Source organism: Heliangelus exortis, chromosome 16 (genome assembly GCF_036169615.1).
Source record: "Heliangelus exortis chromosome 16, bHelExo1.hap1, whole genome shotgun sequence".
NCBI lineage: Eukaryota > Metazoa > Chordata > Aves > Apodiformes > Trochilidae > Heliangelus > Heliangelus exortis.
The window spans coordinates 3,491,669-3,516,844 of NC_092437.1; the positions used below are offsets into that span (position 1 = coordinate 3,491,669).

At 44.5% G+C, this 25,176-nt stretch overlaps 1 protein-coding gene across 2 annotated transcripts in view; it reads left to right on the top strand.

The window, feature by feature from the left end:
* NKAIN4 (sodium/potassium transporting ATPase interacting 4) overlaps positions 1–25,176 on the top strand; it is a 50,035-nt gene that overhangs the window by 17,361 nt on the left and 7,498 nt on the right. For both annotated transcript variants that reach the window (XM_071759677.1, XM_071759676.1), the window contains exons 2-5: positions 6,930–7,067; positions 7,527–7,607; positions 16,063–16,260; positions 22,965–23,025. In XM_071759677.1, the coding sequence (XP_071615778.1) occupies positions 6,930–7,067; positions 7,527–7,607; positions 16,063–16,260; positions 22,965–23,025 (478 nt within the window). The remainder of the gene's footprint in view (positions 1–6,929; positions 7,068–7,526; positions 7,608–16,062; positions 16,261–22,964; positions 23,026–25,176) is intronic.

A 25,176-nucleotide genomic window follows, 5' to 3' on the forward strand; every position in this document is an offset into this window, starting at 1 on the left:
GAGCCTGAAACAGAAGTTCCTTCCTCCTTTGGGAAACTGCCTGTAGGATATTTCAAGTCATCATTCGACTCCAGGGTAAGCAGAGGCAAAATAAAATTGCAGTTTGCAGTAAGTGCCTGTAAAATAGCAGTGGGAGCCACTGTTTTGTCTAAAGCAGATAAGTCCAGCTGATATCTCATGGGCTGTATAAACCCCCTGACTCTTGGTCCAAGCCCTGAATGATTCCCAAGTCTTTCTAGTGCTTCAGTTTCAGCACCATCTGCACAGGTCCTGTTGATGTGTTTGCTCTCTCCCTCCAGCAGCAGAGCTCTTTTGGCTAAGCAGATGATGCTTAAGATAGCAGATCCAGAGGGTATAGGGTAATTCCTTCCACCAAACAACCCCTTGGCTAATTTTTAAGCATTTTAACCTTTTCCCTGCATCCCTGTCATGTGAACAAGCCCAATCTTTGGATGGCCCTCCTGGCTGAGCAGAGGTAATGATCACAGAATATAATGGCCTGTTGGTAGGAAATAAATCTCTCTATTAGAAAATTAAATTCTTTCTGATCTCCAACACTGCTCTGCCTTTATAGTGTCTGGATGGCTTCATAAATGGCAGCAGAGCTCCTGAGGGAATGGCTGGTGAGTTAATGGCACATCTTTAATACACTTCACTCAACAAGGAGATTTGTTCAGCTGGTGGGAGAAGGTCCCCAGCAGTGCCCAAAGCTTTCTGCCACCCCAGGGTGCTGTTTGTGGGGAGCATCAAGGATGCTGACATCACTGTCAGCTAAGGCAGACTGCAAGTCCTACAGGAAAGGGAAAGCCAGGACTGGCACAAGTGTGGAGCCTGAGCCTGGGATAATACTGTGCATCTGGCTGACAAAAATGTCAGGCACTTGCTGGGGAAAATCATTCTTTTTTATGTCTGCAAATACAGTCACATCCTCCTTACTCCAGTGCCTCTTTCTCTGTTGCAAAGCTGGAGAGCCAAAGCTGAGCTGTAAAACTGAAGGAGGAGAAAAAAAGCTTTGGGGGGAGACCACTGTGGGCACAACAGATTAATTATGTTTGGGAAACCTAGGTTTGAGTGTTGACGTAGATTAGGAATAAATCAAGTTTGTCAGTCTTGTCAGAGTGGTTTTGGTTTTTTTTTTTGCCTGGCTCCCAAAGTCACCTTATTAATTTAGGCTGATGTCTCATCTTGGCAGTCCCAGCAGCAGATGCAGGATGGTTCTGGGGTGGGAGATGCCCTGATCCTCAGCTGTGGGATGGGGCAGTCAGGAAACTCTTTGCTAGAGGGCAATGACCTGGTGTGGGACTCACACCATCCATGGAGACTCCTTGGGCAGCATTGGCTTCCCAGGCCGTGGCAGTGACCACTTTGCTTCTGAAACAGAAATGATTTAAAGATGCAAGGGCTGCTGCTGGAGGCCTCTCTAATGTCCCTGTGAATAGAAAGGGTTTAAGCAGCTCCTGGGGAGGAAGGGGAGCAGAGAATGGGGCTTATTGTGTCCCTTGGCCAGAGTGACCAAAGATGTCTGAGAGACAGGGACAAACAGAGCCCTCCTGTGCAATTAGTCTCTTGACCTCTGTGGTTCAGTGAGGGATGCTGGCAAAGGAGCTGAGGATCACAAGGCCCTGAGGAAGGTTTCCTTGACAACACTTACTGAAGAAAAATGAGATTTCATGAATGCAGTGGGTATTAGCACGTGAGATGGTGACTTCAGAAGGGACAAGGACGTGGCACCTAGCAGAACGAGCCCCTCAGCCAGGGGGATGGGAAGCAGTGGCTCACGGAGCTGCTTTTGCAGAGAAACTTAATTAATTGTGACCATTAATATTTATTTTGAAATGCAGTCACTGTGGTAAAAGCAGACTTGTTGTTTAATCATTTTTCTTCCCACAAAAATCCCCTTGAATAAGCACTGGCACAGAAAGGAGTTTTCTGCTCTCCACTGATAGTTTCATCACACTGCAACTTGGGGGTGGGATTCTTTGGATCTAGCATGGTTTCCCCATTTACAAATGCAAAGCAATTGTCTAGAAAACCTATGTATAATAATATTATAATAATACAAATAAAACCAATAATATCAGTACCAATAATAATAATAACCAGAGCAGACCGTTTAGTGTTGCCAAACTTAACCTGCATGGAAGAATCAAAAAAAAGGTATTTGTGTTCAAAAGCTAAGTAGATATATTTTTAAACTATACATTTGAGACTTTATAATTTTTTTCCTGCTGTCTCAGCTAGCTGGACTGAAATTTTCATCCTTATGTGATGCCTCACAGGGGATATGTGCTGTGACTTGGTCCTGAACTCAAGCCATCAGCCACTGCATGACCAAAATACCTCAGGACCAAAACCCATGCAAGTTTTTCCTCAGGAAAAGACCCGTGACCTTTTGCAGTGAAAGTCCTGGCTGCTCTGATGGTGTTTGCAGAGTAGACAAACAAAGAATATCTTAAAAAGCAAAGCCAGTTGGCAGGAAATCAAACGCTGAATCAGGAACCAGCCCAGAACATCCCAAGGGTGAGCAAGGGCTGCAGCCCAGGAGCTTTCTCAGTTCAGACTGGAAAGAAAGTAAATATAGAGGTTTAAATTGGGAATTTTCTCTGTTTTGAAGCTGTAGATAGGCAGCCAGGGCTTCTGAGGTGGCTCTGCCCAGCACTGAGCAAGGGCAGTGCATGGGGATGGAGTCCAGGAGGCCGTGTCCTTACAGTGGGGAAAAACAAGGAGTAGCAAGAGTTTTCAAGTTGTTTTTTTATAAACCAAGTGGAAGGTTGCCTAGGTTTCTGGGTAGACATTTTTTCTTCTTTTCTCCAGGTTCTGGCTGGCCCGTAGTTGTAGGATCAGCTTTTCCATTTGCTCTACTTACTGCATGCTCGTAATTTGATTTCTAACATTTATTTTTTTTTTTTTTTAAAATCTCTTATTAAAGCTGAACTTGGAAAGTATAAAAGCAGGGACAAATAGAGGTGTGTGTGTTTATAGGCAGAATATCCTCTTTGTGGATCTATAGCTGGGCTTTCTGAGCATCTTCCCTGCATCTGGATGAGTCGTGTCATCTTGAAAGTGGCCTTTATTTATTTTTATCTTTAATTAATTCGACACAGATTCAAACTGAACACGATTAAAGGTTTTAAAAGCTTAATAAACTTAAGAAAAGCAAATCTAGCTGATAATGTGGCCTTGCTGGTAGGCTGTTAAGGAAAGGGAGGGGGAGAATTACAGGTGACTGACTTGATCAGCAGTGTGGGGCACAAGGGGAACAGGTTGGACTCTGCAGCTTCTCAGCATCACACGACAGAAGACAGAGATGAGAGGATAGAAGAGATTGAAGGGACCAGAAGAGATTGAAGGGACCAGAAGAGATTGAAGGGACAAGAATTTAAACAAGCACATCCCCCCCAGCCCATGTTGAACCAGCTCAGAGAGTCTTTCTGGCATCAACACCTCCCAGTCACACCAGAAACACAACTGGAATGGATTGGAAAGAAACCATTTCACTTTTTGAGATGTTTTCTCAGATCATTTTCCTATTCTGCAGTGGGCTCCATCAGGCCCCCTCCAGCTTGGGGACAGCTTCCCCCTTTGGTGAAGATTTAATGGTGTGAAGACCCTGAGCATGTCTCATCCTACTGGCTCACAAAACCCTTTTTCTGATGGGGTTGGGGGTGGGTGATAGGATTTTGTCAGCTGCAGAGCATCTTCTCTGCCTTTCTTCTCTTTCCTGGCTGTATAAATGAAGGATGGCCCAACAAAGAGCTTTGGCTTGGTTTGTTTGCCTGGAGAAGAATTGCTTCACGTGGCTATTTTCTATCCCAGTTTCACTCAGATCAGCAGAAATGTGGTTTATTTCAGGAGAGAAAAGCCTGCCACAACTATTCTGCTTTTAGTACCTCAACGGGTCGTTTAATTTAAAGATTGAAAGGTAAAAATGTTCTGTGGGCTGGAGAAGCAAAAGGAGGATAAAGGATCCTGGTTTTAATAAGAACAGTCATAAAGATGAAAAACTCCTGATGGAAAGGTCCTGTCAGCTTTGGAATGGGTTGAAACCTGTGCCACAATCTGTGAAATTTCTCTTTACAACAGCATCTCCAGCAGATAATAGACTTTCTCCATAGAATAGTGTGAATTGTCATCAAGAACACCCCAGCAAGGCTATAAAAATGCAGAAACTTGGCAGGAGCAGGGACAGATGGCATTTCCCCTGCTCAAGGAGAGGAATCCAGGGGAGGTTCATGAGAAGGGGGCAGATACATCAGTACCCAGAGCTTGCATCACTGACCCTGCCTCTTCTGAGCCAGGAACCCAAGCTGAAGGTTCTGCCACCACATTCTTCACATCCCAACCCCAAATCAAGGCCAGCTTAGCACAAACATCAGCCCTGGTTGCCTGCAAAGCTCAGCAGCATTTAATGGGTAAGCTCTGCACACAGATCTCCAGTGCAAGGAGTAAAATAGTTGTTTATCTCATTTTTAACAAATATTTCCTGAATTATGCTGGGTTCCTGGGCAAGCACAGGGTAACTGCAGGCTGGTTTTCTGGGGCTGGATTGCAGGAGAGACTCACTACCTGTGTGCTGCTAATTCAGTGTTTCACCTGGAGCATTTGTGCTTGTCATTAACATGGATTTTAGAGAAAACTGCTGTTCTTTTTGTAAATGAAGCAGCTTTCCTGAGCTCACACATGACACAAAGGGGTCCAGACCCAGCTCTCTCTCCCTTGGCTGGACCAGCAGCCTGAGCTCTGCATCACCTGAGTCACACCTGCAGCTCCTGGGGACACAAAACCGTTTTAAAAAATGCAGAAAAAGTGGCAAAGGAATGATAAATCAGGGCAAAAACAACCTGGAGAGAAGGGCAATCACAGTGAGGAAGGGGGAGATACAACACAAGAAGCAAACAAATCTCCAGACATGGATATCTGAGTGGGAAAACCCATGGCAGAAGACACGGGTGGGAAGGAGCAATCTTAATCCCCCTTGTCAGGGCCTGGAGGCAAAAGATGAAGCTGAGCAGGGCCTTATCTCTGCTAAACACCCCCTCCCACATTGTGTCCCCTCAGCTAACTGATGCACAGCTCCTGTGCCACATAGTCCCATGTTAATGTAACACACAAAGCCAATTAAATGCCTGATTGGAAGAGGCAATGGCAGTCAAGTGACCCACTGCCAGCCAGTCAGGATCCCAAATTTCCAAATATCATTAAGGTCTGTGCATTAATCCCTTCCTAAAAGATTAAGCCTTTAACCTATTACTTCTGTTTCTGATGAGATACAGAAAATCTGCTGTGCTGGGGGAGGGAAATGAGCATCCTTTGCCCTGCTCCAGCCCCAGAGCCCCCCACGTGTCCTTGCTGCACATTTCCCAGCATCTTCCCAGCAGTTTGCATTTGATGAGAACAGGGCAGTGTGCCTTGCTTCAAAGGAAAGGCTTAATTATTTTGCAGAAAAGATGGTTTGGGAGACTGCCCCCATTCTCTCCCCACTCTCTCTGTGCCCCTTTGCCAGTGAGATGTCAGAGAGGGAAACCTGCTTATCCCCAAGCTGATTATTCATCTCCCCTCACCAGAGCTGCTGCAGATTTCTTTGAAATACAGATTTTTTTTTTGGGCTTCCAAGAGAGTGATGAGAACTCTAATAGCCCCAGAGAGGTGTGAAGGTGATTTCCCCACTCATGGAGGAAGAAGGAGGAAATGTGGTCTCTTGATAGAGGGGGTTTCCCTCATCTTCTGGCTTAACCCCCAACTCCTCACAGCCTTAAATGCTCTAAGAAATCAGAGATGCTGCTGTGCTGAGTTCCCAGGTGCCATTTAAAACCCAAACCAGAAAAAGATGTTGCCGAGCTGATGACACATGGTGGACCATAATTAGTAGTAGTTAACTTAATTGTAGCTAGCAATGGTAAATGGTAATTATTTATTTAAGCAAAAATAATGATGAAATGCAATAATGCAATCCCAGCATAGTACTGTGATAATTAAACAGACTTTGAAAGCTTGCCCTGACCAGGAAATCTGCTGTGCCTTGGCACTGGTGAAGTCACTGGACAGGGGGGTTGGTTGCACTATTAGTGAAGATAAAAAAAGAGATTTCTCCAGGTAAGGCTGGGCACTGGGGGAAAACCTGCAGAAATTGCTGTTCCCTCACTCTTTGACCTGTAGGGATAATATTTAGAGGCTGTGGGGCTGTGAAGGGCATTCTGCAGGGACACCTTGATGGGGTTTCAGCAGCAGGAACAGAGCAGTTCAGATCCAGGGGAGCAGATGTTGCTGATACCCAGGTGATGGCTACAGGTGGAAAACATCTTCCTCCAAATCCAATTTGAAAGTCAGGCCCAGCAATTCCACACTAATGGAGTTTTATTTCCAGAACACAGTGCTAGCCTTGAACCATGTTATTAGTGAGGGGAGAGGAACACAGCTTGTCCTTCTGGGAAACTGATGTGTTTGCAGAATTCCTTTGCTGGGTGGGAGCATTTTCTGTGGGGTGAAGGTGGAGGAGAGAGTTTCCTCCTCTCTCTCACTTTGATGGATGTGTGTTGGGGAGCAGAGACAGGAGAGGTGTCAGGAATGATGAAGTGATGCTGAAGGCTCTGACAAATGAGCTCTGGAAGGTCCTCCTGCAGCCATTTCAGACGTTGCCATCTGCTGCTCACCTCTGCCCCAGCCTGGGGCCACCTCCCATGGTGGCAAAGGGCATGGAACAGTGGGTGAGCCCCCCCAGAGGCACTGGAGCTTACTGGTGTACATTGGATGAGGTGTCACAGGAGATTGTGATGAGCACAAAGTGGAAGGGGGGACATGCAGACACATGTCCTGTCCTACTGACTTGGTTCATCAGCAGTAAATTGCTCTGGGAATGAAGCAGCATCCTCAGCTCAGGGAACAAATCACAGGCTTGAAGCTGTAATTCTCTTTTTCCTTCTCCCTTCCAGCTTGCTGCATTGGAGAGGCAAGTGTTTGATTTCTTGGGATACCAGTGGGCCCCTATCCTGGCCAACTTCCTCCACATCATCCTGGTTATCCTTGGCCTCTTTGGCACCATTCAGTACAGACCTCGCTACATCGTGGTGGTAAGTGATGTGCTTTTTGTTCAGGGTTATTCAGAGACCTCTGGAGCTTTTGCTCTGGTGAGCTATGGTAAGTGATAAGGAAATGAGTAAAGCCCTTGGGAAAGCAGGCACGAGTGTTGTAAACAGTTTTAGGAACACGTTGTTCAGTGTGCTGCATTTTACAGGACTTAGAACAGCCTGGAAGATATCAGATAATTTGTACTGGTACCCAAGTAACACTGAGATTCTGCACAACAGAGAAAGAGAACAAGAAGCTGGATAAAAGCATGGCAGAAACTCTTCCAGTCCCCCCAGACTTCTGCCCCCTGTGTCTCTAATGAGGCAAGGCACGTGGGAAACAAAGAGAACTGCACTGCTGCTTCAGGACATTGACTGCTCTCAGCTGTATCACTTAAATAAACTGATTCCAGTCACTTCCTAATGCTTATTGTTTTTTCTCTCCCCACCATCCCCTTCTAGTATGCCATCTGGACTGCAGTTTGGGTCACCTGGAACATCTTCATCATTTGCTTTTACTTAGAAGTGGGAGGGCTCTCAAAGGTGAGTAGGAAATCCATGGGGGAGTGCTCAGGCTTGGCATCAGAGGGTTTAGGATGTGGCTGGGAGATCAGGGAGGGGATGGGATGGGTAAGGGGATTAAGGGGAGAAGTAGGGGGCTGCCTGGGAGCAGGTTCTGCCTCCTTGCCTATGGAGAAAGCTGCCTTAGTAGGGATGGAGGAGCACTGCTTCTTCTGTGGTCAAAATGGGGATCTGGTACTGATTTCTGGAGCCCTTCGCTGGGTGGTGCAGGTGTGGCTGGAATAAAGGCTGCCCTCAGAGGGAGTAGTTTGCTTTTTGAAGATAAGACCAATCAGAGAGGGGAAAAGGGGTTGGAGGGCTGGTTCCCAGCCATGATGCAGAGGTGGCTGAGGGAGGCTATCAGCTAATTAGATTACAGCTGATCCTCTTGAGAGCTCCTGACACCTCTGGAAGATGCTGTGTGACATGGAAGGGAAGGTTTCCTGGGTGCTCTCTCTCCCAGCACAGCCCTGGTGAGGCCACAGCTTGAGTCCTGTGTCCAGTTCTGGGCCCCTCAGCTCAGGAAGGAGATTGAGGTGCTGGAGCAGGTCCAAAGGAGGCAACTGGGCTGGGGAAGGGACTGGAGCACAGATCCTATGAGGAGAGGCTAAAGGAGCTGGGGGTGTTGAGGCTGGAGAAGAGGAGGCTCAGGGGAGACCTCATCACTCTCTCCAACTCCCTGAAAGGAGGTTGGAGCCAGGGGGGGGTTGGGCTCTTTTCCCAGGCAACTCTCAGCAAGACAAGAGGGCACAAGAGGTCTCAAGTTGTGCCAGGGGAGGTTTAGGTTGGACATTAGAAAGAATTTCTTTCTGGAGAGGGTGATCAGGCATTGGAATGGGCTGCCCAGGGAAGGGGTGGATTCTCCATCCCTGGAGATATTTCAAAAGAGCCTGGATGTGGCACTCAGTGCCATGGGCTGGGAACCACGGGGGGAGTGGAGCAAGGGTTGGACTTGATGAGCTCTGAGGTCCCTTCCAACCCAGCCAATTCTAGGATTCTATGATCCCAGGGAAGAGCTGCAGCAGGGACTCCATGTGCCTGCCCTGACTCAGAGCATCAGTTTGTTGTTTTCTTTAACTTCTTGATATTATTATGCCTTGCAGTCCTCTTGGAGATCTAGTGTACTGCAGGCAAAATATTCCCTGTTGCACCTCTTGGGAGAGGCACTTTCTCTCTGCTGAACAGAGCCCAGAGGGATGCTGAGGAGGCTGGCCCATCTCTGCATGCATTCTCAGAAGTGATGTGGCTTCCCTGGCTGAGTTTTTCTGTCTTAAACCCAGTGGTAGCTATTTATGGCTGCTGGTTAGAGGTGTTGAGAGCCAATATATGGAGCTCTTTGAAGGCAGAGATAAGGAGTAACCAGATAAGCCAAGGAGTGCTCTCTGCTTAATGAGGGGTGAGTCAGAAAGAAGAAAAATTGGAGGCAGGTTCTAAATTAAGCCTGGGCTGTAAGAAATGAGTTGCTAAGTGTTGCTGTGTCTTAGAAGACTCGGTACAATTATGGGATAGAGGTTCACTTTGGAGCACTCCACATCTGGCCTCAATTCCCAGGTCATACATCTAAGTTGCAGGCATAATTGGAGCTGCACTGTGTTTTTCTCAGGCCTCCAGCAAGTCATGAGTGACAGCAGAAATCCTTTGCAGATAAGAAAATGTAACTTCTTAAGTCCTCAATTAATCTCCATTTCCCCTCTCAATTATCCACAGAAACTTTGAGAGAGTTTTTGCCCCAAACAGTGATTCCTCATGGCCTGAAAGCTCAGCCCGAGATGCTCTTTGTATTGGCTGGGACCAACTAAAAGAGAATTTTATCTAACTATTTCAATGCTGCCTTATGCCAAGGAAATACTGGCTTGCTAAACTGCTCTGGGAGCTTCTCTGACAGCCAATGTTTGCTTCCAGCCAGCTGATTTCTTGTGTTTATCCCAGCCTGCCCTGCAACACGTTGGGATGCTCTGCTGCAATCATGGCAAACCCCACTTTTTCCAGCTTCATCTCCTAACCTTGCTCTGTCCTGTGGCTGGTTTTAGCAAGGCCAGCACACAGAGAACCTTTATTTAGCCTCCAGGATGACACTTGTGATTGGGGACTTTTTTTATAGAGCTGGGCTGCAGTGTGAGTTATTGACTCAGTGGACTTCCCTCTAGACAAGAGCTGGAGTGAGAAATTCAGGCTGTTACTTTGGTGGCAGCTGACAGAAACAACAGACTATTTGTGCTTGTGTGGTGGTAAAACACTTTACAGCCTTGCCCCTGTAACAAGTTACAGCCATTTTAAAAGGCTGACTTGTAAGAAAAACTCATGATGCTGCTTTCTTTCCTCTTTTTCCCCTTTAGCTGAAGTTATTTGGGGTTTTTTTTAATAGCAAAACAAAACCTCGCTCGCCCTTGACAACCAAAGATGCACTTGAAAGAGGAATGACAGCTTCTGTAGGACTCAAGGGAAGTGTGGCTCTCCTGCTGCATCCCTAGAAACCTGATCCCAAGCCAGCTGACATCTGCAGAGTCTTATTGATCCCTGGAGCCTTGGGATCAAACTGCAGAAGGACACCTGGGCTTGGATGAACACGTGTTGAGCAACCTCTGGGAGGTGGCCAAGGCAGCAGCACCCAGGGCTCAGGTTTTTTGCAGTGATGCAGAAGAGCAGGAACCTCTGTGTGCCCTCAGGGACCTTGTCCTTAAGTTCCTAATAAGAAATCAAAGCTTGTAATTAGCCTGGCAGCAAGCAAATAGATGGCAAATATTAGAAAAGCTTTGGTGGAGTGAGGCTGGTGGGGCTGGCCAGGTAAACACCAACTTATTAACTCCTGGACTAAGCATGAGAATTGCCCCTGTGCTCAGCCCTGGGGAGGCCACAGCTTGAGTCCTGTGTCCAGTTCTGGGCCCCTCAGCTCAGGAAGGAGATTGAGGTGCTGGAGCAGGTCCAGAGAAGAGCAAGGAGGCTGGGAAGGGATCCAGCACAAGTCCTGTGAGGAAGGGCTGAGGGAGCTGGGGGTGTTGAGGCTGGAGAAGAGGAGGCTCAGGGGAGACCTCATCACTCTCTCCAACTCCCTGAAAGGAGGTTGGAGCCAGGGGGGGGGTTGGGCTCTTTTCCCAGGCAACTCTCAGCAAGACAAGAGGGCACAAGAGGTCTCAAGTTGTGCCAGGGGAGGTTTAGGTTGGACATTAGAAAGAATTTCTTTCTGGAGAGGGTGATGAGACATTGGAATGGGCTGCCCAGGGAAGGGGTGGATTCTCCATCCCTGGAGATATTTCAAAAGAGCCTGGATGTGGCACTCAGTGCCATGGGCTGGGAACTGCAGCGGGAGTGGAGCAAGGGTTGGACTTGATGAGCTCTGAGGTCCCTTCCAACCCAGCCCATTCTAGGATTCTATGAATGCTGGGGGGGGGGGGTTTCAGACAGAGCTGTTGCTGTGCAAATCCCTGAAGATGCTGAAAGCTTTGGGGAAGGTCTTCAGGTGCTGTTTTCCTCCAGGATTCCTGGTGGGAGAGCAGAATTCCTGCCAGCACCATGCTCAGCCCTCTCTATTCCTGACAAGGGCATCCTGCCAGGGGGATCTGTCAGCAGCCAGCTAATTCATCCTGACAAAGCACAGAAAGGGCAAGGAGTTAGAAAAAAGAGAGTTTGTTAACTTGGGAGGGGTAATGACAGCCCAGTGCAACCGAGCAGGTGATAACTAAGGTGGGGTGAGAAAGGGGGGAAAAGGATCCAAGTGTTTCTGTTGTAACAAGTTTAGGAAAAATCTGAAGAGCTGAAAAAAATGAGCTGTTGAACTGCAGTTTGGGGGCTGGCTATTTGCTCTCCTTTATCAAGCAATTGCTTCTCCACTGATTCTTTTCTCCTTTGGGTTCTTTATCCACCATTTCTCACCCTCTGTTTCCTCCTGTCTTTCATCTGATTTCCTAAAATGCTCCTTTCCCAGCAGTGCTTGCTCTCTCCTGGCCATGGAAAACCTGAGAGTGGCTGCTCAGGGCAGTTGTAACTACTTACTAAAAATCTAACTAACCACTAATCATAACTACCCAGAATTATTTGTATTCCAAAAGGAATTTTCCTGCTCTGTGAATCTACTTGCTGCTTCTTGGAACAGCTAAACTGATTCCTATATTTCTATATTTCTACCCTGTGATTTTTTTTTTTTTTTTTTAAATAGTGCAACCTTTTCTTAACAGAAATAGGAGTGTGAAATATGGCACAGCAGAAGGTCTTAGGCAGCCAGACACCAATGGTTCAGCACAAGTGTCTCAGAAAGCACTTGCCCTGTTGCTGCAAGGGCCTCCCTGAGCCTGCAGCCTGTGCCAGCTTCCCTGGAAGTGCTTTGCCAAGCAGCAGACAGAGCAATCTGGATCTCAGGGATTGCTGTGAGCTGCTGATATGCCTTGGAGCAGCTTTTGGCAGCGTTGCTGAGCATTCTGAGCATCACCTGCAGCATCTGGGGGAGATGCAGCCTCTCCAGTGGTGCTGGACCACTGCCCCGTGCTGGGGCTCCCAGCTGGGTTGCCAGGATGCTCTTCTTCTTCCTCTGGTCTGCTCCTGCTCAATCTCCCTCTTTTCTTTGTGTCCCTCTGGCTGTTTGGTCAGGTGAATTGTTGGGAGCTGTCTCTAGGATTTCTAGGGTGTGCTTGCAGTACCATGTTAAGCTTCTCCCTGTCTGCTCCTGTGTGAAACCCCCTGGTCTGAGTTAATTATTAAAATCCTGCTGGTGAGACATCTGAGCATCTGTGTGTCCAGCTGCCATGCTGATGGACTCTTCAGCATCTACTTAAAAAAAAAAAAAAAATCAGAGAGGTTTGAGGAATTGGTCTTGTGTATTTCAATGTATTCCTTTGTCTTTTTCTTCTGGAATTATTCATCTTGAAATGGTGAGGGTTTGTTGGTTTGTTTTTTTTTTCTTTTCTATTCTCTTGTCTACCCAGTGCTTTGATCTGAATCCAGAGCCATAGTGGTGGTCTAAATCTCTTGAAATGGAAGCAGCCCTTCTGAGACAGATGGAGGTTATTTGTATTTCAGAGAATCTAGACAGCATCTTGAGATTACTTTGTACCTGGAATAAACACTGTGAGCAGGATGGATAAATGGATGCCTAATTACAACTCTCCCTCAACTCCATCGAAATTTAGAAACTGGAAGCCTAGGATTTGGCCTTTAAATGCTGAAATATTGTCAACAAGCATGCTGAGAGACAAAGAAAGTTCCTCTCTGTTGTCTCAGGGTGTGATACAGCTATTCAGCACACACGGCTAAAAAATAAACATATTTTCTGTTTTGATAAATCTTTTCACTTGGAAACACTTCTTAAAATTGTTCTGTTGCCAAGCTCTGGGGGCTCCCATGAAGTGTTCAGTTTCTTTCCAGAGCTGTTACAGTGCTGGCTTGCCTGATAATTAAGGAAATTTGGGGGGAGGTGGTTCAGGAGGTTGTTAGCAAGGAGAAATAAAACCGTCTCTAATGGTGTCCCTTAGCAAATAATCTCAGAACAGCTTTCAGAAAACTATTTTAGAAAAGGGACACAGCTGGCTCTGGGGGTGTCAGAGGTAGCTGTGAGTCTCACTGTAGGACAGGGTGGAGGGAGGCTGGGAGAGGAAAAGAGGGTCTGTAAAATGCAGGTTTAGTGCTGCTGTGTCTTCTCACACTGGTGGCAAATGGATGGCAATCAGGTGCTGCTACAGTTCAGAGGGATATGTGGGGTTTCTTTTTTTCTTTTTTTCTTTTTGTCCTTTTTTCGTTTTTTTCTTTTTTCCTTTTTCCCTTTTTTTTTCTTTTTCTCTTTTTTCCTTTTTTTCTTTTTTTCTTTCTTTTTTTCTTTTTTCCTTTTCTCCCTTTCTCCTTTTCTCCTTTTTTTCCTTTTTTCCCTTTCTCCTTTTCTCCTTTCCTTTTTTTCTTTTTTCTTTTTTTCTTTTTTCTCTTTTTCTTTTTTTCTTTTTTCTTTCTTTTTTTCTTTTTTCCTTTTCTCCCTTTCTCCTTTTCTCCTTTTTTTCCTTTTTTCCCTTTCTCCTTTTCTCCTTTTCTTTTTTTCTTTTTTTCTTTTTTTCTTTTTTTCTTTTTTTCTTTTTTTCTCTCTTCCTCTCTTCCTCTCTTCTCTTCTCTTCTCTTCTCTTCTCTTCTCTTCTCTTCTCTTCTCTTCTCTTCTCTTCTCTTCTCTTCTCTTCTCTTCTCTTCTCTTCTCTTCTCTTCTCTTCTCTTCTCTTCTCTTCTCTTCTCTTCTCTTCTCTTCTTCCTTCTCCCCCTGGCAAACTGCAGGAGACAGCCTGGGATATTTTTTCCCCTCAGTCTCAGATAGCACTGGGACAGCTGTAGGTGAATGAAGTGATTTTCTTGAATGCCCTTTTATTGTGCCCCATCAGTGTGGTGCCCTCTGAGGAGATCCAGCAGGGATTTGGCATTGCTTTGGATGCTGAGGCCATTTCACTTATGCTGCTTGTTCAGAAAGGGGTCTCTGTGAGCACTGGGGGAATCCACAACCTCAACGTGCAATCAGTATTCACTTTACACCTGTCAGGTGGATGGCTCACGTGTGGGAGTTGCTGTTTTGGGGTTTTTTTGCACAGAGCTGGAGGGTAACTGGAGGCAAATCACCTCCTATGAGTGCTGCTTAGGACCTACTCCAGCTCAGCACCTCTTCTGCTTTTTCAGGCTTAATTCACAAGCAAGTTCAGCTTCTGCAGCAAAGTTTAGCAGAGCCAATTCCATGAGGAGAGCCAAAAGGGAGGCTGAAGAAGGGAAGCAGCCTGGTTCTTCCTTTCCAAATACACAGAGGTGCCTCTGTAAGGAGAGGAGATGCTCTTAGCATCAGGAAGGCAGAAGGTTTGGGGAGGCACCAGCTGGGAGCTGGAAGCCCTGGGGACTGAGGTTAAGAGTAGATCCTGTGGTCCCCTGTGAAAAACCTTGGTTTCTTTAACTGGGGGAAGCCCCAGGCAAAGAAACAGGAACTGAGTCCTTTTTATTTTGAGAAAGATGATTTTTTCCTTCCTTAATAAGTGGCAAGTGGCTTGTGAGAGGGAGAAGAGCCCAGCAGCTTGGAGAGCTGGCTGTGTCCAGGAGGAAAAGTTTTTTTCCTGGGGAAGATCCATCTGGCTCAGAACATGCAAACTTGGGAGAGAATTAAAAATCTGTGCTGAAAAAATGTGATTTGGTGGTGAGGAACCAGTGGACCACTGAAGAGCAATGTCCAGCAGAGGGAGCAAAGTCTGCCAAAATTGTGAGAAGCTGGAAAACTCCCTAGAAATGCAGCTAGCACAGCACCTCCCACTGTTTGCATTATCCTGGAGCTGCCAATCTAATAATTATTCCCCAAAGCCTTCGAAATGCAGACAGCTGCCTTTATATTCCCAACTGTTAGCAGAGTTTTTCCCTTTGCTATTCAGGCTGCTTTTGCCATACTTCATCCCTCTGCCTTTCTCCATCCACTGTAAAACACATCCCATCTGTTGTGCTGATTGATGTCAAGGGTTTGGAGGCTGCCTTCTCACTTCACTGTCCACATTTCTTACCATGTGCTTCCTGCAGCATATTTAATAACAGCTCTGAAAAACATTTATGGAGTGGGGGGTACTTGCATGATGTGGGGCACTTGGTTTCTGCTCCCTGGTTTTCTGACTGGCATGAAGATTTTCTGCTCTTCTCCCTCCACTTTGCCTCTGGATAAAAACCTGGACACAGGGAAGTGTCCATGCAGGACAGCCCTGCCAGGCTCCCTGTGCTGGCAGTGGAGAAAAATCCTTCCATTTGGAGCAAGAGCCTGGATTAGCTGCTTGGGATCTGCTTTTCATAGAATCCTAGAATTGGCCGGGTTGGAAGGGACCTCAGAGCTCATCAAGACCAACCCTTGATCCACTCCCCCCGTGGTTCCCAGCCCATGGCACTGAGTGCCACATCCAGGCTCTTTTGAAATATCTCCAGGGATGGAGAATCCACCCCTTCCCTGGGCAGCCCATTCCAATGTCTGATCACCCTCTCCAGAAAGAAATTCTTTCTAATGTCCAACCTAAACCTCCCCTGGCACAACTTGAGACCTCTTGTGCCCTCTTGTCTTGCTGAGAGTTGCCTGGGAAAAGAGCCCAACCCCCCCTGGCTCCAACCTCCTTTCAGGGAGTTGGAGAGAGTGATGAGGTCTCCCCTGAGCCTCCTCTTCTCCAGCCTCAACACCCCCAGCTCCCTCAGCCTCTCCTCATAGGATCTGTGCTGGATCCCTTCCCCAGCCCAGTTGCCTCCTTTGGACCTGCTCCAGCACCTCAATCTCCTTCCTGAGCTGAGGGGCCCAGAACTGGACCCAGGACTCAAGCTGTGGCCTCACCAGGGCTGTGCTGGGAGAGAGAGCACCCAGGAAACCTTCCCCTCCATGTCACACAGCATCTTCCAGAGGTGTCAGCAGCTCCAGCTGACAGCAAGTCTGGCACTCTTAGGGTTAAACATCCATCTCTGCACCTTTTCTCTTTAGGACAGTGGACTCTTAACATTCAACATCTCCCGGCACCAGTCGTGGTGGAGTGAAAATGGTCCTGGCTGTGTCAGGAAGGAGGCCTCAATGTCTGGCATCAAAGGGCTGGAGAGCCATTCCTACATCTCAGTGATCGGCTGTGCCCTGGAGTACCGCTACATCGAGGTCATGCACAGCTCCTTCCAGATCCTCCTCGCGGTGAGTACAGCCCCAAAAGTCTTATCCTGCAAAAACTGCTGAGGTGATGCTGTGTGGTTTGGGTTTTTTTGCTTCCAGACACAGAGGCTGGCCTGTATTTTCCACCCTGGTTTGCATGATCTAGTTGCAAAAACCTCTGGAAATTTTTGTTGTTGTTGCCCTGTTCTCTCCCATCAACAATTTTTCTTGAAAATGGGCACCAGCAGCTCACACCTGAAGTCATCCATCATGGGGGTAACAAATACAACAATACAACAAACACAATAACAAATCATTCTGTGGCCCTCTTAGGATGTAGAAATCTGTTTTGACCAGGACAGAGTCCTTCTGAGGAAGGATTTCTCTTGTTCTCCATGACTTAGTGATGAGTGGTGACACACGTCTGTGCACTTCTGTTGTGAAGAAATAAAAAGGAGATGTTTATCTCCAGAAAAAGAAAGAAACTTTAAAGGATGAGAAAGCAGCATAGTTTCTTTCTGCTGGCACCTAAGGTACATGCACTAAATGCTTTCAGCAACTCTTCCCTCACTGGAGTTTTCCACAGGCTTTTTAAAGGATTCTGCTTAATGTTCAGTGTTAATGGCTTGTTTCTCATTTGTCTGGGAAATTAACTGAAACAAAACATCCATTGTCCCCCTCACTTCCTCAGCACTCTTGCATTCTGTAGCTGCACCATCTTTCTCATCTGCTCTGCTTTATTATTTTGTGGTTAATGGCTCTAAGTACAAAGGGTCGTGGGCTGGTGGGACACTCACATTTCAGCTGTCAGTCTTGGCTCAAAAAAAAAAAAAAACAGGTAACTTGCCCTGATTAAACAGTGAAGGATAATGAATAGAGAAATTCCAATTTCTGGATTGCCAGGCACTTCTCTGCACGTTTTGGGGATAACTTTCCAGTCTTGATCCTGCATTTCCTATTAGCTGGGATGATCTCTGTGACCCAGGGAACTGCAGGGAGGGGGGGAGAGACTCAAACAACTTTCTTGCCATGTCATGAGAAAGAGGCAGATGGAGAAGCTCCTGTTTCCTGAGCTGGCTGGACTCCCTGGTGTGTGTGCTGGCTGTTAATATCATTACTGAAGAGCTGCATGAAACTGCTGGAGAGCTGCTTCAGTATGAGAAAGGGAAATCCATGCATCCAGAAGAATAGAGATTGATGGGTTGGTTTTTTTTTTTTCTAAAGGGCTGTTAGCTGGGACAGGATTGATGCTGCTGAGTTGGTGCTGTTCCTGAGTTTGGTGAAACAACTTTCAGGACTGAATATCCCAGATTTTTTAAGTGCAGAAGTTTCTTGCTGTTATTAGCATGAGATGGCAAAAACCCCTGTACCCCAGGCAAGGTGTTCAGCCAACAAATAAATGGTCCTGAGCTGGTTTGGAATGGACCTTTCTATTATTCTAACTTAGGCACGTGGCTCTGAGCTAAATAACCACACTGATATATAAGAGTCTGTCTCTGGGAATGGTTTTTTTCCTTTGCTTTTTCCCAAAGGCACATGGCAATATTCTCTCTGTATCTGCAAAACACCACAAAGGGTGAGAGAGGAGAGACCTAGAAGATAAAATAGGATTTCAGCAAATATTTTCTCTCTCCTTCTCCCCGAGATTTAAATTGCAGTGGGTTTTTTTGAATCCTAAACCCTGGAAATGAGGTTAAAATACTTGAATGCAAGAAAAGCCATATGAGCTGTGCAGAGTGCACTGAATTTCTACTTGTCCTGTAATAGGGTATTGAAGCCCCAGGCCTGTAACTCTTGCCAGCTCTGAAATGCTCATGTAATTTTGTCATGCAGTGGGAGAAATAACACTTTTTCCTCTCTGCTTTGCTGAGGTGAGGCAGGAAACAAACCTTTCATATTCTCACTCAGAACCTGCCTGAAACCGATCAGTCAGATCTCTCCCTTTTTAGTCTCTGAGGGTCAAACTCTTTGATCCCTGCCAGTATCTTTTGAGTTCTCTTTAGCTCATTTTAAGGTGGTTTTTCTTCCAGGCTGCTCTCATTCCCAGAGGAATGGGAGGTCCCAGGCTGCAGCCAGGCAGGGGGAGCAGATTGATAAAAAAATACATCAGGAGGAACTTGAAGGCTCAGGGATGCAGCAAGGGACATGACCTTGTTCCTCCCTTGTCTGCCACCACACGTTTGAGACTGGAATAGTCACTTTCCTGCTAAGAAGGTCAAGGGGCAGGAAAAATTGTGCCTTATCTAGGGGTTTTGGGTTTTTTTGTTGTTTTTTCTGCTTTGCCTAATGCTTTTTAGAAGTTGTAGAGTGGAGAGTTAACAGGTTTTTTTGTGCTGTTTTTTCCTTTTCCTTTTGAAAAACTTTTAATCTATAAATGGTTGTGAAACCCATGCTGTTTAACTATGCAGGACCCAGCTGTGGACACGTTGACTTTTTTCTGGGAATACCTATTCCTTGAGATTACTGAGGAGCTGTAGAGCACCATATTGTGTCCTTGGGTCAGGCTCACTGAATTCCATCTTGCATGCCAAAGGAGAAGGAAAAAAACCCTGAACCCATATGGTGAGCAGAGTGTTGGCTGTCATCTCTCCTCCTGCTGACTGCTTTCTCCTGCTCCTGGGCACACATTTGAAGCTGCATAAGGTCCCAGTCTGCTTTTGCTCAGAGCTTGTCTGTGCTCCTTGAAGGCAGAAGGAACTCCTTTAATCAGGAATGTGATCAAACTTGGGCATGTCCATCACTGTGCTGGATAGAAGGAGCTGGAGGGCATGGAATGAAAATCTTTCTCTGTGCTTTAGTAAAGAACACGTTGGAGGAAAAAGCTGATTGCAGCAACATCTTATTCTGTACTGGTACAGAAATGTCACTGTAAAACTAATCCTACCCACCCAATTAGGAACTGCAATTAGTTTGTCAGGGGAAAAAAAATCTGCTTTGCTTTTATTTTAGCAAGGATTCATCTCCTATCTCCCCAGCGTGCCAGCCAGAGGAGTGATTCCCAGTTTTCCAATACCTGGCATAGCTCTGGGCTGCCCATATGGCAGTTCTGGGAGTGGGCAGGGTTAGGCTTTTCCTGAGGCTGCATGGAAGGGGATGGAAATTGGAAATGTCTTCCCAAGTGAGAGAGCTGATTGCCTGTCTGCTGTTTTCAGGCAGACTGAGAGGTTGGAAGGTTCCCAGGAAGGCAGCAGTGAAAGCCTTGACAGCAGCTGGGATGTGAGAAGCAAAGCACAGGAGATGCTTTGCTGTTGGCAGAAGGGAAGATTTTCAGTGGTCACCATTGCATCCCAAAGCATAAAGAAAATCAAGGAATCCGAGGATTTTGGTGGCCTGGTTTTGGGGCTATCTGGAGCTTCCCCACAAGCTGGCTTTTTGCTTGCTTGTAGAGAGATCATTTTCCCTCTCTTGCACTGGTGAGAGCACACACTTCGTTAGCTCTGATTAGAAGTGAAACCCAGACTACATCTGCCCTGAAGGAACAGAGCCTCTGTGGTGGGGAAAAAAAAAAAAAAAAAAAAAAAGGCAAGTTTTTCTACTGAAAGATGAGCTAAAGAGCCCAGAATCTTCACTGGGATGAGTGTAGCTGAAAGCTCAGATTTTACACAAACAACAGGAACACATCCTAAAATTTTCTTCCCATCTTTCACTTGTTTTATACACTCAGAGCCAGCTGGTCCCTTCCTGTAGATCCTGCTGTAATTCAGGGGCACACTTGTCTCATCCTGCCTTCCCTCTTCATTTCAGTTGCCTGCAGAATGCTTGGAACATCCCAACTCCAGCCTTTTTTTTTTTTTAATTTTTTTTTTTTGATAGGGTGTGCATTCCCAGGCTCTGGGACAGGTTGACTGAACACACCTGCCTATGGGATGTGTTCCTAATAAAAAGTTTCATTGGAGATTTATGCAGCCTGGAGGAAGCTGGTACTGAACGTGCAGGACAAGTGGAGAAGCAGCAGCAGAGGCTCAAGGCCCAGAACATTTTTTGGGGAATTAGAGCTGTAGCTTAGTGTCATTTTGCATCACTGATGCTTTCCTTCCTCTTCCACCTCCCCTACATAATGTGCAAGGATGTAAAAATGATTTCTATTTCCCTGAGATAGTAGAGTTCAGACCCTTCTTTTGTCTTGAAATCAGTGATTTTACATCACTGATGCTTTCCTTCCTCTTCCACCTCCCCTACATAATTTGCAAGGATGTAAAAATGATTTCTATTTCCCTGAGATAGCAGAGTTTAAACCCTTCTTTTGTCTTGAAGTCAGCAGTTGAGATGGCACTTTGGGCAAGAGTGAAGTTATTCCCAAATTCTTGGCCTCTGTGAAGTTTTCTCTTCTGTGTTAATTGCTGCTAATTGTGGTGCTGTTTGGGAGCTTGCTATATTTTCATTAATATATTCAGAATGGAGCTGCTGGTCTCTGCTTATCCCACATTCTAGCAGGTTCTTCCAGTGAAAAGAGCAGGGCTAGAGGAGCAGCATTTCTCCTCTCCAGCTGTATTTTATTCATAATTAATGGAGAAGGTGAGATACAGGGAGTCCTGGGAGTTAACTTCACCCCTGAGGTCATATATTTAATTATAGTTTAGGTCAGCCCCTAGGAAAATGCAATTCCTGTTTATGTTGTGTGGCTCCCCACCTTGGCACTCAAACTCTCCTGGGAAATGTCTCATTTTCTTTTTTAATACAGTCAGGAGTTTCCTGACAGGTGTCATGAAAGGTTTGTGTGTACACGTAACAGAGAGTAATAATAATAATAATAATAATAATAATAATAATAATAATAATAATAATAATAATAATAATAATAATAATAATAATAATAATAATATTGTTATTACATTTTTATACCTATATAATTATATTATAATAATTATAGTAATTATTATAATAATACATTATATATTATATATCATATATATTAATTATCATTATATAATAATGTAATTATTATATTATTATTTATCATGATATAATAATATAATTATTATATTATTACTGTTACTGTATTACTGTATATTATTATATAATTATATATTATATATCTATTATATAATACATAATATATCTATTATATAATATATCTAATATATAATAATATATTTATTATTATTATTATTATTATTATTATTATTATTATTATTATTATTAAAAATAAAAGGGTTCAGGACTGCCACTTTGCTTGGCTGTTAACACAACTCTCAGGCATGATGGAAAGTCTGGGAAAAAGAAAAAAACCTTCCTAGAGTTCCCTTGGAGTCAGGGCACACATTCCAGATGCATCTTTCCTGCTGGGCATTTTGTGTGTATGTAAAGGGCACCTCTGAGCTACCCCATCCCAGGTGATAAATCCTCTTTTTCTGCTTTTCCAGGGAATCCTCCTGAGGGCTGTCAGCACCATGGCAAGTGCCCAACAGCCCAAATTGCCCCAAACTGCCCCAAAAATCCCTCGGGATTTCTGTCAGTACAGTACAAGAAAGAAAGAGAAGGAAAAAAAATAAAACCTCTGATTATTCTGATTTTGGGGATCAGTTTGGGTTAGCAGAGTAGAAGCAAGAGAAAGAAGGAAAAAATCTCAGATTATTCTGATTTTGGGGAGGGTTTGTTTTTTTCAAGGGGTGGGTTTTTTTGTCTGTGCATTTTTGGGGTGGTTTTATTCATTTTTATGCCTTTAAAAAGTGATGGTTCTACTCGGCAACAATTCTAAAAGTCAAGAGGTAAAATCAGATTGGTCATTGCTTGTTGCCTTGTGGTTCCCAGCATGCCCGTGGAATCCTTTTGTTGGACAAGGGTGGAAAAATCTGAAAATATTTTTTTACCCCTGAGTGAAGCCCTCTGGAGCTCAAAGACACTTGGTACAAACCAGCCCTGGTTTCAACACAGCACAGCTGGGACTGAACGAGCCCAAAGAGCTCCCTCTCCTCCTCTGAGGAGCTTCCATAAAGCTCACCCAGGAGGGAAGGGGAGAGCTGGTTCCTCTTTCAGTTATTTCTAGAAAACTGCAAAGGAAATACAAGGCTCAGTGATGCTCTAAACCCATTCCATTTCCTTCCAACAAGGTGTTTTTTGGTTTTTTTTTTTTTTTCTGTCAGGGAGAGCTGTTGAAATCACAAAGGTTTTATAACTCCCCAGTAGAAATCTCATTATCCTGCCTTTTGTTTTCTGGTGTGATGTATTTTTCTGTCCTATTAAAAATGAATGGACTCTACTTTTCAAGCCCTGCCATGCATCATTCTGTCTCTCCTTGGAGTGAATCACTGGGTGCTCCATTTGAACTCTTGTTCACAAGAACTGAGTTGATGGCAGAAAACAATTATATCTCCCAATAACTTCACTAATACACTTACTGTCAACTGAGATCTGGCTAAGTGGGGTGTTAGGTAAAGATGTAAAATGAAGGATGGAGAGGATATTTGATTAACAGGAAGAAGGAAAAGCAAAATAAAACCCTGCTGGATCTGAACTGCTTAACTCCCATAGTACCAGAACTTTGTATCTCTTGTTCCTGACACTGAATGAAGCAGTTCTGATGGGTCACTACCAGATAAAGACAGATTCACCAAGCTAATTGCTATTTTTTTTTTAATATATTCATTGCTTTTCTGCTTAAAGACTGGACATGAGGGCCACACTATGTCAGGATGGCAGTAAAGCTGCCAAGCACAGAGGAAATGTTGGCTCTTGGAGTCAAGCCCGCGGAGTTTTGACCAGTCTTAAAAATCTGACACTAAAATTATTTACTCTCTATTTTCCAGCTGGTGGGCTTTGTCTACGCCTGTTATGTTGTTAGTGTTTTTACAGAAGAAGAAGACAGCTGTAAGTATTTCTCAACAGAGCCCTTGGCAAAGATTTTATTAAATTTTGTTGCTCTCTCAGCTGTTTGCCTGTCAGGACCGAGCTGTCTTCAGACTTCTTTCCATCTCTCTAAGTACCTTTCAAGAATCTGCAGTTTTCATTGCAATTTTTTTTGTTTGTTTTGATTAAAATTATTAATTTTAAATTAATACTTAATTTTAAATTAATACTTAATTTTAAATTAAGTATTAAATGCTGTCATTCTGCTACTCTTTCAATCCAAAAAAACCCTTAGTGTTGGCTACTGAAGCTGAGCTTTAGAGAAGTGAGCAGCTTCTCCTGTTCTCCAGTTTTTATACCTTAATATTACTGAAATATTACTACAAAAAGTACAGCCTGGGACTACTCAAGCAGGCCACCTGCTGAGGATGAAGCAGAGCATGAAATTCCTTGCCAAGAACCTGACCACTTCATTTAAGAGCAGAGGAAGAGCTGTGTCTGAAGGATGAGAAGCAGGAAGGAGCTGACTCCTTGTGTTGGGTCCACAAAAATCCTCAGTGTCATGACACGTGCCAGAGAAAAGCCAAGACCCACTGGAATCACATGGATGCTTGGGTCTGGAGGATCTATCCAGATCTCCATAACCTAATCCTGGATTACTTTGCCCTCCTAAAAGTCCCTTGGAGAGCAGTAATTTTGCAAACCAAAGAGCAGATGCGTGTGGTTCAAATAAATGGGATTTTTTTGGCAATTTTTTTGCCTTGCTGAGTGTGAATTCTGAGCGTGGTTGCATCAGTGAAGTTTTACTGAAATCAAGGGGTCTGGGCCAGTTTACTTCAGGTAAGGATCTGATCCAAAAGCTTTATATCCAAGCATTATTTTAATAATACATTTGTCAGGTTTGTGCAAGTAGCTTTGTTGTTTTAGAGAGCAGCTGGCATGGATTTTAGCTGCAAAACAACAGCTTTGAAGTGGTTATTTGAAAATATGTGAAAAATGTTGATTTCATAGGGGTGAGATAAGCAATGCATCTCATCTGCCATCTCCTCATGTTTGTCTGGTTCCTCCTGTGCAGCTGAACTTGTTCCACTGACTTTATTGATCATTTCTTTAGAGCTTGGCAGTGCACTTTGCACAAGTGATGTATTACAAGTAATATTTTTTAAATTACTCTCCTTTAGCTCTTCTATTAGCTAAATAGCTTGATTTCTAAGCCCATTTTGAACACTGGAAAGTAATAACTTGACAGAGCTTATTTTTATAGCAGGGATCTGTTAGGAGAGACAACCCCATGGAAGGAAGCATTATCTAAAAACACAGAGCTGTTAATTTCAGGTTCCATATTTTTGTTCCACTAACAAATTTACTTTCCCCTCAGTTTCCCAGCTTGGAGTTAAAATGCCAGCTTGAATAATTAACACTGACAAACCATCAATATTTCACATTCACAGTGGTAGAGCCTTCCAGTGACCCGAACAAATTTGAGCTGCATTTTAATTTTCTCTTCCACTTGTGGTTTCCTTTAAATGTTGCTTTGATATGCAGCATGAAGTAATTATAAGTGTTGAGGCACATTAATCAGGAAGGCTCATGCTAACGTGATTTTCATGAGAAAACACAGCAGTAGGGATCTACCAAAGCTGAATTGGGGGCCAGAATATTTTGCATGTCCTAATGCACTGTAAAATATTGCAACAATGAACCACAGTTAAGATTATTTTTCTTTTTAAGTGACTTGGATTTTGAGTCCTTCCATAGTTGGGTGCTCAGATGAAAGGACTTTTGTTTGTTCAAGATACCAGACACTAAAAACTGCAATTCTTTAAGATTTCCAAATTTTGACAACTGAGGTAGCATAGTATCTGCTTTTTGAGACTGCCTTGATTTTAAAATACTCAAGTGTTTTCAAAAGTGGTCGAAAAAAGGTCAAGTGTCCCTGGAACTACTGGAAATTACCCCCAAAATTAGCTTAGAATCTCTACAGAATCTGCTCATTAACTGATACTTGTTCCAAAATCACAGCATCAGCATGAAGTTATCCATCAGGCCAGAATTTGTGAGAATTTCTTGTCTTTCTGTTTCAAAATATATTTGAAGAGGTTTTTTGGGTTTTTTTAAAATATTCTTTCTATTCTTTGTTCATTGAAAACCAACAAAACCCTGGCTAAATTT